Source organism: Pipistrellus hanaki (assembly GCF_964339955.1).
Source record: "Pipistrellus hanaki genome assembly, chromosome: 8".
NCBI classification, from domain to species: Eukaryota; Metazoa; Chordata; class Mammalia; order Chiroptera; family Vespertilionidae; genus Pipistrellus; species Pipistrellus hanaki.
Genome location: NC_140510.1, coordinates 59,024,651 through 59,040,749, shown reverse-complemented (window position 1 = coordinate 59,040,749; position 16,099 = coordinate 59,024,651). Strand labels below are relative to the sequence as shown.

Below are 16,099 nucleotides of genomic sequence, written 5' to 3'. Positions count from 1 at the left end.
AAATGAGTGAGGTCATGTGGTGTTTCTCTTTCATTGATTGGCTTATTTCACTCAGCATGATCTTCTCCAATTCCATCCAGGTTGCTGCAAATGATGAGAATTCCAGAGGAGCAACTTTTAATGAGAGATACTGAGATATTTTAAAATAGGATAGGGTAATAATTTTTGTTTCCTTTTAATACTTTGATATTTTGGCATTTCATTGGTATCAAATTACCGTCCACAGTGACCAAGAAATCTCTTTCCTGTGTTTGAACTGACTAGCAAAAACTCATGATCATGTACATGTAGTTTGGAAAAATTTTTTTTGTAACAAATCGTTATATCAAAGAACATGTGTCCTTTATTCCTCTGTAGGTACAATGTTTTGATGTTGTTCTAGGAGATGTTGGGAGAAATTGAGAGTATGGAATGGACAGTCTTGGAAGGGGCTCAGGTTTGGAATGATGATCAAAATGACATGGATCGAAAGATGGTAGAATTGGTTGGTTTCATAATCCCAGATATTGCTTTGTCTAAAGGTGGTTCAAGCTGGACCTCCAGAGCTGCCCAAGACATGATGTCAGAGTGCCCCTTATAATAAAATATTGGTGTAAAACTGTTATTGAACCTCAAAAGAAATATGCAAATTAACCATCACTCTGCTACACCCACAAGCCACACCCACCAGCCAATCAGAGCGAGTATGTAAATAAACCTAACCAAGATGGCTGTAGCCAGAGAGGGCAAGAGGGAGGCTTGGGTTTCCTAGGCAATGGAGGAAGCCAACCTTTCCGCCTGCCCTTGCCAGCCTAAGCCTCTACTCAAGGCTACAAAGTTTCAATTATAGAAGGTAAACAAATCCAAACAGAAATGGCTGCTGACCACGGAGCGAGGCTTGGCTCTGTTCCAGACTACAGAGTTTCAATGTAGAAGGTAAATAAATTCCAGATACCTGGGCCTCTGCTTGTGACGCCAGGGGGCATGACTGGCCTGCAAACCACCACAGGCCCCTTCACTCATGCCACCCTATGCCCAAGGGAACCCCCACCCTGATCTGGGACACACTTCAGGGCAAACCAGCTGGCCCCCACCCATGTACCAGGCCTCTATCTTATCTAATAAAAGAGTAATATGCAGACTAACCATCAGTCCAACACACAATATGGCTGCCCTCATGTGGTCAAAGATCCTGCCCCTATGTGGCCACAAGATGGCCACCACAAGAGAGCCAGCAGGGGAGGCAGTTGGGAGGCATTAGGCCTGCATGGGAGGGCAGTAAAGAGGGACCAGGCCTGAAAGGGAGGGCAGTTGGATGCTATCAACCCGACAGGGGAGGGCAGTTAGGGTTGACCAGGCTGGCAGAGGAGGGAAGTTGGGGGCAAACAGGCTGGCAGGGGAGCAGTTAGACATCAATCAGGTTGGCAGGGGAGTGGTTAGAGGGTGATCAGGCTGGCAGGCAGAAGCGGTTAGGGGCAATCAGGAAGCAGGCAGGCAAGCAGTTGGGAGCCAGCAGTCCTGGATTGTGAGAGGGATGTCCGACTGCCCGTGTAGGCCCTATCCTACCAGGCAGTTGGACATCCCTCAAAAGGCCCATATTGGAGAGGGTGCAGGCTGGGCTGAGGGACATCCCCCTGCCCCCATATATGAATTTCGTGCACCGGGCCTCTAATGTCATCATAATGGACTAAATGTGAGGCAAAAGGAGGAGTAAAGGATGGTTCCTAAGTGTTTGAGTCAAGAAACTGGATGGATGATGTTGTCATTCCCCAAGATTGGAAAGACTGAGGGTTGGTATATAGTTCGGTTTTTCTGTGGGAAGGGAGCAGATGGCCTAAGTGTGAGCAAAGAGGCCCTGGGGCTGAGTATGGCAAACAGAAGCAGTCTGCAGTAGTCTGTAGCAAGGTCTCTGGAACCAGACTTCTTGGGATAGAATGTCGTGTGAAAGTGGGCACCTCTTAGTGTCTCAGTTTTCTGATTTATAAAAAAGAGGGTAATAGTACCTACCATCTAGGGTTGCTTTGAGAGTTAAACTAGTTGAATAGATATAAAGCTGTTAAAACTGTGTGTGACACATAATATATTGGTATAAATGTTACTTGTGATTGTTTTTATTGCTATCAGAGAAGCATCTGGTATTCAACTTAGGTGGCTGTTGCTGGATGGGGATAGCTGATGTTTCAACAAAATCTGGAAATGTATATATTTATATGTGAAATTCCTCAGTTTTGAATATTCTCAAATATCCTGTAAGCCACGTAAAACATGTTTGTGATTGTCAAGCTAGGCTACTTGGTCCAGTTGTGTTTTTTTTTTTTTTTTTTTCCTCTATAGTAACATTCAGCTCCTTAGGTTTAGTCATAGAGAAGGCAGATAGTTGGGGTCAACTGGGAGTGAGGCTTTGCTGGTTACATGTAAGAGGAAGAGTGGACTCAAGGTTTGCAAGGGCAGGAGGTAATGACAAGCCATGGCAATTAGTAGCCAAGAAAGGGAGTAAGCATAGTGTGAAGATGATGAATGGTCAAAGTGTGGTCGAGTTCATGGGTTGGAGTTCTTAGTGAAGACGAGGAATTGTTGAAGTGGTGTTTCTACCATAAGTGAGCTGGAAGGCCAGGGGATTTTAATTAGAAAGTATGATATTTGATTTTTGTGTTTAGTGGTGGTATAATTAGCAATTATGACAAGACATGGGGTGTAAACATGGGAGAAAGTGGCTAGAGTTGGGTGGAAGAGAAGGTGGCTAGACTGGTTAGGGTTGCCTGGTTATCAATATGGATGTGAAGTCCCATTAAATGTTTATAGGATTGGGAGTGAGCTACAAGTCAAAGCTTTCGTGAATCAGGGATATGACCAGGTTTGAAGATGATAGTAGGAGCTATAACAGGAGCTAATGGAATGAACTTCAAAGCATCTGTGGGGTTTGGAAGAGAACAGGGATGGCCAGATTTCAATTAAGTCAAGGAGGTGCCTCAGCTGTAAGTGAGCTGCACCCTCATAGCATTCATGCTTTATTTTTAAAAATTATTTATTGTTGAAAGTATTACATATGTCTCCTTTCCCCCCCATTTACCTTTCTCCAGCCCCCAGCACATGGCCCCACCCCCTTATTGTCTGTGTCCAGAGACATAGAAGCATCAAACAGACCTTCAAACCTCAGAGGGAAGGCAGGGGAGGAGGTGGGGGTAAGAGATCAACCAAAGGACTTGTATTCATGCATATGAGCATGACCAATGCTTTACTTTAAATAGGGCCGAGCTTGGTCATTACTCTCTCTCCCATATTATCTATCTCAGGGTTTTGAATATAGTCAGAATTCAAGAAATAATTATTGAACTAAGGACTGAATGAACATTTGTAGTAGTCGTATTGGGATGTTAATGGTAGTATAAACTGTTGCATGGAAATTTGTAATTTAAGCATGGTGGGCCAGTGAAAGAAAGAATTATTTTCAGCTTTATTTTATGCCCTCACCTGTGATGTTAATTATGCATCTTTGAGTCTTTTGACAATTTAGGGGGAAATGTTATTTAAAATGCTTTCTCAAGACACTCCTTGAATCTGGCTCTTAGCAAAATAATTGCCTCCCTCCATGTGTTCCAGTGGCCTTCAGATGCAGCTGGGACGTGGGGAGGATTGCAGCTTCCTGCAAAAGCCTAAAATACTGAACTGGTATTGAGCACAGCCCCCACCTGCACCCTGTGCATAAATAGAAGCAGACCCTGATTTGGTGCTGGAATAACATGAAGCTGAAGGCAGACTGGGTGGCCTGGCTATTGGAGCCAGGATCCTCATTTACATTAAGAGCTGGTTCTGGACCACTTTGAATTATTGACTCATTCTGCTCTGCAGAGGGGCTAGAGTAAAAAATTATGCATCTAATCCCTTGAGGCTAAGTATCCAGATTGGAAATCAATCTGTATTACTTTGAAAATTATCACAGAAACAAGCAATTGTGGAAAGGTCTTAGAGAATTAAAAAGGCCATTATATAGTGAAGTATAAATTCCCTGATCACCTTGTTCCTAAAATATAAGTTTCAATTTGAAGGCCAGCATACAGGGGCATATACAATCCCAATAGCTGGCACTTTCCCACTCCACTCCAGGCTCTGTAACTTCTTACCTCTACCTGTTCACAGCAAGGTGCCAGTGTGAGCTTTCAGTGTTTGATGGAACCCTATGTTACAAGTATCAATATAAATCATGTTTCATGCATTTAATGATCAGTTCTCACAATCTAACTTGTTTTCTAGATCAAACTATTTAATTTAAAACTTTTTATTGCAGAATAACATAAGTATAGAAAAATTATACATGTATAACTAGTTAAAGTTTCATATATTTTTAATTTTATTTTAAAGGGTGTATTGAGAATTAATCCAAAGAAGTTTCATGAAGCCTTCATTCCTTCCCCGGTAAGTACAATAATTTTATAATAAACTTAATGTCACATTTAATTTTTAGGTGTGCTCTCAAACTGAAATAATATGTTCTTACCAAAAAGCAGAGTAGTAAAACAAAGTTGAGGATGGGCAAGGATTTGTTTCAAACTTAAATAAACAAAATTTGCTTTTGGTTAGCAACCCTTTCTGCCAGTCTTAAAATCACACTTCAAGTGAAAAGGGTGGCATTTGTTACTAGGCTGCAGAGCAGCTGAACCCACCCAGACACCCACCAGTTCATGTAATTGGATGCCCTTGGTTTATAGCTTAAAAGGATTTATGGTTTTCCAGTGATTTATGTTAATCTTTCCTAAACAAATATGCTATCTACTTTCAATCTACTGCATGAGCTAATCTGCAAATTTGTCCAAAAATAATGTGTAATGCTTTTTTGGGGGGGGGGGGAGGGGGGGTCAGTTTCTCACATCCGGTGATAGGACTTGGTACAAGGCTTTTTACCATTGGATCTTTATACCCTTCCTTATGTCCATGATTCATTTTAACAGGCTCTTTTCCATTAAAGAAAGTCCACTCTGGCATTTTGTTAGCAACAGGCCTCTGAATAAGACTTGATTGTACAAAGCTGGGAGAGCAATGTTCTTAAATTCCTGACCTAACTTTTCTAGGAGACTATAAATAGGATAGCAGTAGAATTATAGATTTTTTAAGACAGTAGTTACCATAGAAATAAACTTTTGCTTATAGTTGAGGAAATTGTTCCACTCTTTGGTTGATTTACATATTAGGGTTTTATTATATAGGATGCCAGTTAACATCATATATAAAAAAACCCCTAAGCAACAGGTTTACAGTTCAACCAGTCAACTGTTTGACTGGTTGCTATGACATGCACTGACCACCAGGGGGCAGATGCTCAACATAAGAGCTGCCCCCTGGTGGTGAGTGTGCTTCCACAGTGGGAGTGTAGCTGTGGTGGTATGAACCTCTCCCACCTCTGTGGCAGTGTTACTGGGTGGCAGCAGGCTCAGTAGGAGTGGTGTGGTGTCTGGGCTCAGTCTCAGGCTCCTCCCTGGCTGCCTGCCACTTCTCGCACTACTATATCCCTTAAGGGATGTTGGGCTGCCAATTTTGGCCCCATCCCCAAAACTGGTAGTCCGCCATCCCCTGATGGTATCCCAGATTGTGAGAGGATGCAGGCCAGGCTGAGCGACCTGACTGGTGTATGAACCCATGCACTGGGCCTCTAGTAGCCTATCTAATAAAAAAATAATATGCAAATTGACCATACCTCTGCTACACCCACAAGCCATGCCCACCATCCAATCAGGAACAAGTATGCAAATTAACCCAACCAACATGGCTATGGCCATGGAGCAAGCAGGAGGCTTGGGTTTCCCTGGGTGTGCCAAGCTTTCTGCACACCCAGGCCTCTGCTCAAGGCCACAAAGTTTCAATTATAGAAGATAAATAAATCCCAGATCCCAGAGCCTCTGCTTGGGTCGGCAGGGGGCATGGCCAACCTGCAAACCACCACAGGCCACCCCACGCCCCAAGGTAACCCCCATCTTGATCCAGGACACCCTTTAGGGCAAACCAGCTGGCCCCCAACCATGCACCAGGCCTCTAGCCTATCTAATAAAAGAGTAATATGAAAATTGATCATTACTCCAACACAAAAGATGGCTGCCCCTATGTGGACACAAGATGGCCACCACAAAATGGCCAGCAGGGAAGGTCAGTTAGGGCAAACAGGCTGGCAGGGAGTAATTAGGCATCAATCAGGCTGGCAGGAGAGTGGTTAGGGGGTGATCAGGCTGGCAGGCAGAAGCGGTTAGGGGCAATCAGGAAGGCAGGCAGGTGAGCAGTTGGGAGCCAGCAGTCCCACAGGTGGGAATACAAGTTTAGTCATATACTTCATAGTTATTATTGTTATTAACCTTAAGACCTGGTCTCAAGCTCAGTTTAGTTCTTTTATTCCCTTCTCCAGAAGCCAGGAATTCACATTTATTTCTCAAGTTTAGGTTTTACCCATTGGATTATATAAAAAGTATTACTGACATAAACAACAAATATTGGTGAGGATGTGGAGTAAAGGTAACCCTTGTGTACTGATGGTGGGATTGTAAATTGATGCAGCCACTATAGAAAACAGTTATGGAGGTTCCTCAAAAAATTAAAAATAGAACTACCATATAACCCAGCAATTCTACTTCTGGGTATTTATCTGAAGCACTAATTTGAAAAGACATATGCACCCCTATGTTCATTGCACCATTATTTACAATAGCCAAGATATGGAAGCAACCTAAGTGTCCATCAGTAGATGAGTGGATAAAGAAGATGTGGTACATATATACAATGGACTATTACTCAGCCATAAAAAAGAATGAAATTTTGCTATTTGCAACAACATGGATGGACCTGAAGGGAAATAAATCAGAGAAAGACAAATAACCTATGATTTCACTTATATGTAGAATCTAAAAAATGAAATAAACAAACAAAACAGAAACAAACTCTTAAATACATAGAACAGGTGGATGGTTGCCAGATGGGAGGGGTTGGGTAGCTGGGTGAAAAGTGTGAAGGGGGGGGGGGGGGAAGAAATGAGGAACCTTTGTAATAATATGAACAATAAAGATTGATTAAAAAAAAAGTGTGAAGGGAAAAAGAAGTATAAATTGGTAGCTACAGAATAGTCATGGGGATGTAAAGTACAGCACAGGGAATATAGTCAGAAAGTCATAATAACTTATGTCTGGTTCATGGAAGGTAGATTTAGAGCACATTGAGATAGTAACTTTTACCCCCCCATGAATCTGGATTCAAAAGTAGAATTCTCAGATTCTTTGGAGCTGTCTACTGAAATATGGCTGCCTGGAGAGGGTCCACCTTTGGCCTTCTCCTCTTCCCTTCCCAGTTCTATCTTCCTATCCACTGTTTGCTACCTACCCCAAGTCAGGAAGGGTCTCTGCATGCACCTTGTGGACATCTTATCCTATACTAGAGGCCCAGTGCACGAAATTTGTGCACTGGGGGCAGGTCTCTCAGCTTGGCCTGTGCCCTCTTGTAGTCCAGGAGCCCTCGGGGATGTCTGACTGACAGCTTAGTGGGCTTAAGCCATCAGTTGGACTCGTTAGCATTGCCACGGAGGTGGGAGAGGCTTCCACCACTGCCGCTGTGCTCGTCAGCTGTGAGCCCGGCTTCTGGCTGAGAAGCCTAGCTCCTCCATTGAATGTCTGCCCCCTGGTGGTCAGTGTGCATCATAGTGACTGGTCATTCCACCATTCGGTCATTTGCATATTAGCCTTTTATTATGTAGGACACACTGCAGATGAGGCCCCCAAGAACCATAAGAAATGCAAAAAATTCAGTTAACTCAATTCTCGAATTGCCCCCACTTAAAATTACCCCTCCCCCCCACAACCACCCATGGGGTATGTGCTGCACCTTGGGCACCACTGGGTTTGACACTTTTCCTCTCTGAGCTTCATTTCTGAATATATCCGCATATACCATGGAATTGTAATCTCTTCTCCACCTACCTCACTGGGTTGTCATGAGGAGGTTCTGAGCTAATAAAACTATTATAGAAATGTTTCTTCAAGTTAGTGATGTCTAAACGGGAAGGGATTGTTATTTTTAAGCCCACAGGTAGCAGGTGCTGATTAGGGGAGGAGGGCATGATTGCTTCCTGGGACTGTAGCTATGGAAGCTTTGCCGAGGGTTCCGCAGGTCTCAGAGGGGCGGGCTCTGGCCAGCAGCCCTGCAGTGGTGGTCATCCCTGGAGGTGCTGGTGGGGGACTGGGTGTTAGGGGGGTACTAGGGGGCAGTGAGGCCTAATGGGTAGTAACTGTCAAACCTTCCCGGTTGGTGCCATTCTTCAAATTATACATGGATGTTTCTCAGCTGTACCTGCTCAGAGCTGTGCTCCAATCTTCTGGAGCGGGGTGGGGGCTGGACCAGGGCAGAGCCAGGTGGGCTAGGAGGGCAGGTTTAGCTGCGTCCCCAGCGAGGTTCAGCACGCTTCTGCTGTGGAGATGGCACTGCTCTGGGGGAAAGGGTCTGACCCTGGGGGGCCACTCAGGCCTATCTCCACCCGGGTCTGGAATTGTAGGGAGGAGAGTCATGCCCAGCCCCAGGCCCTGGGTGCCTCTTTGGTGCTGACAGGTGGTCACCGGCATGCTATTGTTGTGGGTGCCCCTGGCAGGGGAAGAGATTGGGAGTGAGAGATGCGGCTTGCAGCTACCCCAAGGCTGGGTCTTCTCCCTGTCTGGTCAGCCTCCCTTTCCCCCTGGGGATACGGGGGGCTGGGGTAGGGTGTCTGTCAGTCCCCCTGGGGGTACAGGGGCTGAAGTAGGGTGTCTGTACAGGGGGATTAGAAGAGCTCCCATGGCCGCTTCCTCTTCCTTCGTTGCAGTTGGGGCTCCTGTCAGGCACTCTCCTCAGACCCTTCCCCCCTTCTCCCCCCCATCAACTTGACTCCAGCTGCCCGCTCCCTGCTGTGTGCAGAGCCTCCTGCTGGTCTGCTGGTCTGTCAGTATGTAAATTAGTTGTTACTGGGACACTGTAATGGGCAATTAGCATATTATTTCTTTATATGTATAAATGTCCAATCTCTACGTAACTCATAGAAATTTCTACCCTTTAGCCAAATCCAGGGGTGCCACCTATGATGTGGTCTGCCTTCAGGAAGACAGACTTGGGAATTATGCCTATATATGCTCTGGAAGTGAGCTTGGGGTTGAGTACAAATGGGGATACACATCCAATTGGCCCTGAGGACTCCTGAAGGGTGGGGTGTCTCAGGAGAGGAGAGCTAGAGATTTAGGAGAGGGAGGTAGAAGCAATAAATTACATGTGGAGAAATTTCATCACTGCTCTGGATTTCTGAGTACATATACACAGCCCATGTTCATGTCAAGTGCAAACTTTTATGAACTAAAACAATGCTCAAAGGTTGACTAAGAGGTGGTGTCAGAAACGGCATGAACATTACTGTATTCTGCTTTAGTAAGGAGAATAAAGACAATACTTGGTATTAAAAAAGATGTAGCATCTTCTCTGACAATAAGAAATAGTTTCCTTATTTGTAAAATGAAGAGGTGGATTAAATATTGTCTAATGTTCCTCACAACCTTAAAATTCCAAAGTTTTTGGAGAGTTGCAAATAGACTAGAGTTGATGAAATTATGTAGGTTAATCCTTTCTGACTAAAGAAAGTTATGAACTTATACAATGTCATTTGCTATGTTCAAATACCTACTTAACTCACTAGGCTAGGAACAGTTAATTGAACATCAGGTTAAAAAAGTACTTTGTTTTGGGGGAACTTGACTTAGATTCATTATAATTTCTATTTATGGAAAGTTGATTTTCGTTTTCTTATGACAAACCCAAAATATATGGGATAAATCACTTTTATGTGTAGCTGTCAGTCTCCTGGGGTTCTGAATAAAATTAAGAAATAGAGTTAGAATAAGACCATGTGATTTTAAGCACACCAAAAGGATTTTATATTATTGATATGCCTTTTTATCCTATTTGGGCATAAGATAAATGAAGAAATGGATATGATGTAAAAACTTACAAAAAGCACTTTCCATTCAGAGTTATGTTGATATAAGATGTTTTGTAACTTTTTGGTTCATCTTGTCATGGTAGGCACTCTGTATATCTGTGCAATTTATTTTTGGTCCAGAGTAGCTATTCCATTGATGGAGGATGCTCTGATCATCTTGGCATACTTATCCTCCCCTTTATAGCCTTCAATATATTTAGATTAACCCCAGATTCCTGTTTATTTTCTCTAGGATTGTTCATTAACCATTTTTCTTTTTCCCCCTCTCTATTCTTTCTGATGGGTAAAACAAGTCTTGGCATTCAAATAAAGGAATGAACTCCCCCTCCCCCCCTTATTTTATTTTATTTATTTAAAAAATATATTTTATTGATATTTCACAGAGAGGAAGGGAGAGGGATAGAGAGTTAGAAACATCGATGAGAGAGAAACATCGACCAGCTGCCTCTTGCACACCCCCTACTGGAAATGTGCCCACAACCAATGTACATGCTCTTGACCGGAATCAAACCCGGGACCTTTCAGTCTGCAGGCCGACGCTCTATCCACTGAGCCAAACCGGTTTCGGCGCCTCCCCCTCCCCCCCCCAAAGAGGGCAGATTGTCACAATTAGTGCCTTAATTTGGATGTGTCTGGAGTCTTGGAAGCTTGACTACCCTATGTTCTCCTACCTTGAAAGCTTGTTTGGAGGTTCTAGCCCCTGTCGGGGGTTGGGAGGGATAGGAAGGGGTGCTACTCGTGTACTTTGACTGAAAATTGGTCATTTCCTGGGGGGGGTGGGGGGGGTAGTTGTCCTCTTTGACTTAGCACAGCTCCAGAGAGTTGTACATGGAGCGGTGAGGGAGGAAGGGAACACCTGTCTAGCCAGTGAGATCCGTCGAATCAACTCTGACAATCAGTGGGGTGACAGATATTACAGCCAGTTCACCCTTCACATCCAGAGCTGAACCTTTTGGTCTTAAGAAGGGTTGACGCAAACTTTTAATATTGAGGTATTCACATATTTTGTATCTTTAAAATAAGAGGTTCTGCAATAGATACAGGCTTCTGAATGAATGAAGAGCTCAGTATTGGTGCAATATTTATAGATTTTTGTGTTGTCTGAAGTTCAACTCAGCCTGCTTCTCTTGGTTTCCTGGGATAGAAACATGGCAATATCAGCATCTTATCATCTTAAATCGCTAAGCTATCTAAGGGTGGTGTAACTGCTCATGAAAGAGGCATCTCACTGCATGTTTTGACACATGATAGTGGGTAGGATGATCTACATGCAGACAGCTTTTTTCATTCTTAGGAAGCCGGAGATATCCCATTGCTTTATAAATTGCAGAAGGCAGTGATTGATGGTGGTATGTCACACTTTAGTTGTTCACTCTCTAGTTGCCTCTTTCTTGCTTGTCTTGAGGTCAACTGTGGTAATTCTGTCTTTGTGGCTAACATGGTAGCTGTCCCTCAAGGACTAGGGTGGGTCAAGTTTGGCAGAATATACAGGCATAGCTGCCAGCCCATGGCTAGAATGGAACTGGGACAGAACGACTGTTCTAAAAAATCTCTAATGATTTGTAACCAGAAACTATAAAAATTGCTGAGTGTCTAAAAATCCCATGGGGGTAGTACATTTGGATGCTAATTTTAACTTTGACTAACATGTCATAGTAATCACCTGTAGTTGTCTATTGAGTGTTAAATCCATTCTATATCATCTGTATTAGGAAATGTTGAGTTTCCAAGCTTGCTTTCTATTTGAGAAAATTAACATTTTATTTCTCTCTTATACTCTGAAAAGAAGCACATAGTATAAACTTTGGAATGATAAAAGAATAAGAGTACATGTTTGCATGTTTGTTGATGAAACATTTGGAAAATACTTAATTTTGTCACTTAACTGTTGAAGGCATGCTTTTTCTTAGCTGTGTTTTCCACTTAAGTATTTTTGTAAAATTTGGTTTATTTTTGTAAAGTAATTTTGCACTAATTTAATTTTAGCAATAAATATCTGCAGAGTTCACTGGGGCTACACTGCTTAAAGTGGGTTGTTTATAAGCATGTGATTGAGGGTGAAGGTACCTAAGCCTTGTTGCATTCACAGTTTACCCTGCTCCTAGGTCAGTGAGAGAGGTGGAACATGGGAATGCTTTATGAATCTCATTTACATTCCTTTTTTTTTTCTTTGCTATCCATAAAAACAACCCCAATTTTCTTTCTGCCACTTTTCTGGGAGGAGGTTTGGGGGAAGTAGGATTTTGCTGGCTTCCTCTTAGAGAACCCACATTCTAGAACTGTTCTAGCTCTCGATGTTCTTGAGGGATTATATGTTATTTTTCTGTTTTCTTGAAAACCTCCTCCTCCTCCTCCTTTTTCTCCTTCTCCTTACTCTTACCTTTATTTAAAAAAAAATTCAGCTGGTATAGAAAAGATATCAGCATGTTTTATTTTATTTAAAACATAAAAAGGATAATCTAAGGATAATTGGATAACCTACTCCTTTCTTATTTCAGTTATGAAAGCATGCAGTCCTAGTTTTTTGCTTCGTGTTTTTTTGTTTTGTTTTGTTTTGTTTTGTTTTGTTTTGTTTGTCTTGTCCTGCCTGTAGTAGATTTTCTCTTACTTGGCAATTTGTTAATATTCTGTTAATCTGCTCTTATGTGTTTGTCACCATTTCTATTAGTTCCAAAGGGACTGAGCTCCCTCTAGGTCTACTTGTTACTATGTACTAGTGTTCCTATTAAATCAGTGGACAGATTGTGAAGTTCATAGTTTTTAAACTAAGGAAATAATTTTTGGTTTGGTAAGCTCATTATTTTATTTCTTTCTCCAACCTAGGATGGTGATAGAGACATTTTTATTGATGGGATTGTTGCTCGTAATAGAGCCTTGAATGGGGATCTGGTGGTCGTGAAGCTGCTTCCAGAGGAGCAGTGGAAGGTGAGTTAAATTTTCATTTTCTAATTATAGACTTCTCATGGCCTTTTGCATCCATGGTGCATCACTGAGTAGTGTGGACCCCTAAGGCCCTTTGGTTGTCTCAGTAACAGGCCACATAATGCTTAGGACATGGAAGCATCTGGTGAGCAGACATGGAATGATTTGAGTTGTTTTCCTTGCTCTCTCGCCTGTGATTTGTCTTCCCTGTCACATGATTTGCAAATTATATAACCTCTCTATGCCTCAGATGCCTCACCCATAAAACGGGAATGATTGTAGTACCTATTTCATTGGTTTGTCATGTGGATTAAATGAGAATACCTGTAAAAATCTTAGAATGGTGCCAGATTAATGGTAGCAGCTCTTTTTAATAACAGATCCAGAAATGTGGAAGTATTACCTTATACCAGAGCTTTGTTGAGGCATAAGTTCAATTCTTTTTTATCTGATAGGGCTAGAATAATTGAGTTAGACCTGTGTTCGAGGGATTTGTAGGGTTCAGGGAAATTAGTCGTGATCCAAGATGACATAGTTCTTGCCCTCATAGAGTTTTTAGTCTGGTGGGGAATATAGGCAGGAAGAGACACATACTAAATTAAGAGGCACTTATACAAATTTAAGAATACATTTTTTTTTAAATCCTCACCTGAGGGTATGTTTTTAAAATTGATTTAGAGAGAGAGAAAGGAACAGATTGAGAGAGAACATTGATCAGTTGCCACCTGTATGTGCCCTGACTACACCCATCATGGATCAAACCTGCAATCTAGATATGTGCCCTGACTAAGAATCGAACCCCTCACCCTTCTGGTGTACAGATGACACTACAACCAACTGAGCCACCTGGCCAGTGTCAAGGATGATGTTTTTTAATGCTGTGAAGTTAAGTACAAAGTGTTTTATGAAAGTGAATTATTCTAAACCAGAGCCCCTCTCCCCCGTGTGGATATAGTCTCCTCCCCTGATTCCTTGAAAGCACAGTTAAGGGTTGGCTCCAGGTCCTAGGGACACAAATTGATTTAGTTCACTTCTTCTTTTTTTGAAAGCATCATTTAGCACAGTGTTGACCAATTCCAAGAAGATAAGAGGAGTGCATTAAGGCTAAGCCAAAGGGGTCAAGCCAAAGGAAGTATTCTTAGAGGTCATTTGGTAAAGTTAAGAGACAGCGTTACAATTAAGATGATCCAAAGAAGGGCAAGAAATATGGCTTTTTTTTTTTTTTTTTTTTTTTTTTTTTTTTTTTAACTTAAAGGATGATAGTGGATAGAACGGAAGAGTTGGGTGGGTCTAGAGCTGAATAGGTGTTGACTAGTGAAGAACACCTGCTGAGCTCTGCAGAGATTGCTTAGAGGAACAAGGCCAAGTTGCCTGGCATTCTTATTGTCAGTGGCTGAGGTGGGGGATGGCTAAAATAAACAAGCATATGAATAAATAAGTTGGTTACTTGTTCTTTACACATTTCTATTTAAGACCAGCAAGCACATCTTTTCCCCGGTATGGATGGTCCGAAGCACTCTTGCTTTGGGCAAGAAGCCTAAGAAGATGGGGGTAGGCTGGAGTTGAACGTGTTTGTTGCTGTTGTTGAGTTCTAAAAGGACAGATTTTGGACTTGGTCGTTCTTATTTCTGTGTTGGTGCCTTTACTTCTAGAAAAAAAAACCCATACTTGCTATAAGACTTAACAAAGCAAAGTTGTGGTTTTCCCTAAAATGTCTTAATTTTGTGGACATTATCTGTTAATTAAGCAGATAACAATTTGCAGAAATTCTTCTAGCATTTCCACAGTCAAAACATTCAGAGTATGTAGACATAACTTGTTTTTCTATTTTACAGTTGATATCTAAAATATTGGCATGGATAAAAATAAGAGCCTAGTCTGGCCAGGAGGACCCTACTGGGTTGCTGGTAGGAGTAGAGAAGGGACAATGACAGAAGGCCAACCTGCGTGTGTGCATAGGCCCTCTCCAGCTTTCAGAAGATTTGAAATGTAGAGGGGTTTCTTTCTTATGCTGTTTCTGTGGAACCTCTAAGGGTCTTCACATGACTGCCTGACAATTGCTTTAAAAACAAAAAAAAAATCCTCACCCAAGGACATGTGTTTTTTTTAAAAAAATTGATTTTTTAGAGAGAGTGAGGAGGAGAGTGTGGGGGAAGAGACAGACAGACAGACAGATAGACAAACATCTATGAGAGAGAGAAATATCGATTGATTGCCTCCCACATGTGCTCCAACCAGAGATCGAACCTGCATTCTGACTGGGAATAGAACTTGCCACCTTTCCGTGTACTGGACAACACTCCAACCAAGTGAGCCACACCAGCCAGGATGACATGGCTTTTCATATTAAAGTCAGCCCCAGAAGATCTGTCTCTTAGGACTCATTAGTTAGAATATTTTGCAGCTTCCCATTCTGAAGAGGGGAGTTCTGTTGATTGTAATCCACCTGTGACAGTTGTTGATGATAAGGTCAAACTAGAGAGAAGAGAATATTCAGACTGCCATCAAGAATCCCTGACATGTAGAAGCTCATCATCTCAAAGCATACTGGTCAATTGTATTACAGGTTTGTTAGTACAAAAGCATATTGTTATCAAAGGAATCTGTAGTCAATGGTGTGAACAAATGTGAATTAATTGGATTATTCATCTTTGCTTTTTTATACTTGTGCTCATCCCTCTTGGGTATGTAAACTACAGGGCCTTTGAGGTTTTGGAAAAAAACAACAGTTCATTTAGCTATTGTAGTAAACAGTCAATTTATTTCACAGCATGTATTATTATTTTTTTTTTTTTGTAAAATAGCTGTAAAAGTATCAAGCTGTGAGCCAATATAAAAAACAATTTGCTTGTATATAATAATTTTAATTTCAGAATTATTCTACATTTTTAGTATTTATGTATATTTTTTGTTACAGTAATCTAATGAAGGATAACTGAAGGGCAAATGATAGTTTATTTTCACTTTGTCAGTTGAGAAATTGCCTTCTCTGAGAACTTGGAATTTTTGACAGAACCAGGGAGTAGAATCCAGAATCCTTGGACTCTTCGCTTATGTGTGTGTGTGTGTGTGTGTGTGTGTGTGTGTGTGTGTGTGTTTGTGTGTGTTTGAGCGAGTGCATGTGTATATATTCTTCTAGGCTGAGCATCTGTGGCTTTCCTCAGGTTTTTAAAACAGGGGGTTGGGGCATGTTGTCCAAATAGTTAGGAGCCATGA

General features: G+C 42.0%; 1 protein-coding gene across 5 annotated transcripts in view; it reads left to right on the top strand.

The window, feature by feature from the left end:
- Positions 1 to 16,099, top strand: part of DIS3L2 (DIS3 like 3'-5' exoribonuclease 2) — a 283,427-nt gene that overhangs the window by 37,782 nt on the left and 229,546 nt on the right. For all 5 annotated transcript variants that reach the window (XM_084891776.1, XM_084891777.1, XM_084891774.1 and 2 more), the window contains 2 exons: positions 4,339 to 4,392; positions 12,785 to 12,886. In XM_084891776.1, coding sequence (XP_084747902.1) covers positions 4,339 to 4,392; positions 12,785 to 12,886 — 156 coding nt within the window. The remainder of the gene's footprint in view (positions 1 to 4,338; positions 4,393 to 12,784; positions 12,887 to 16,099) is intronic.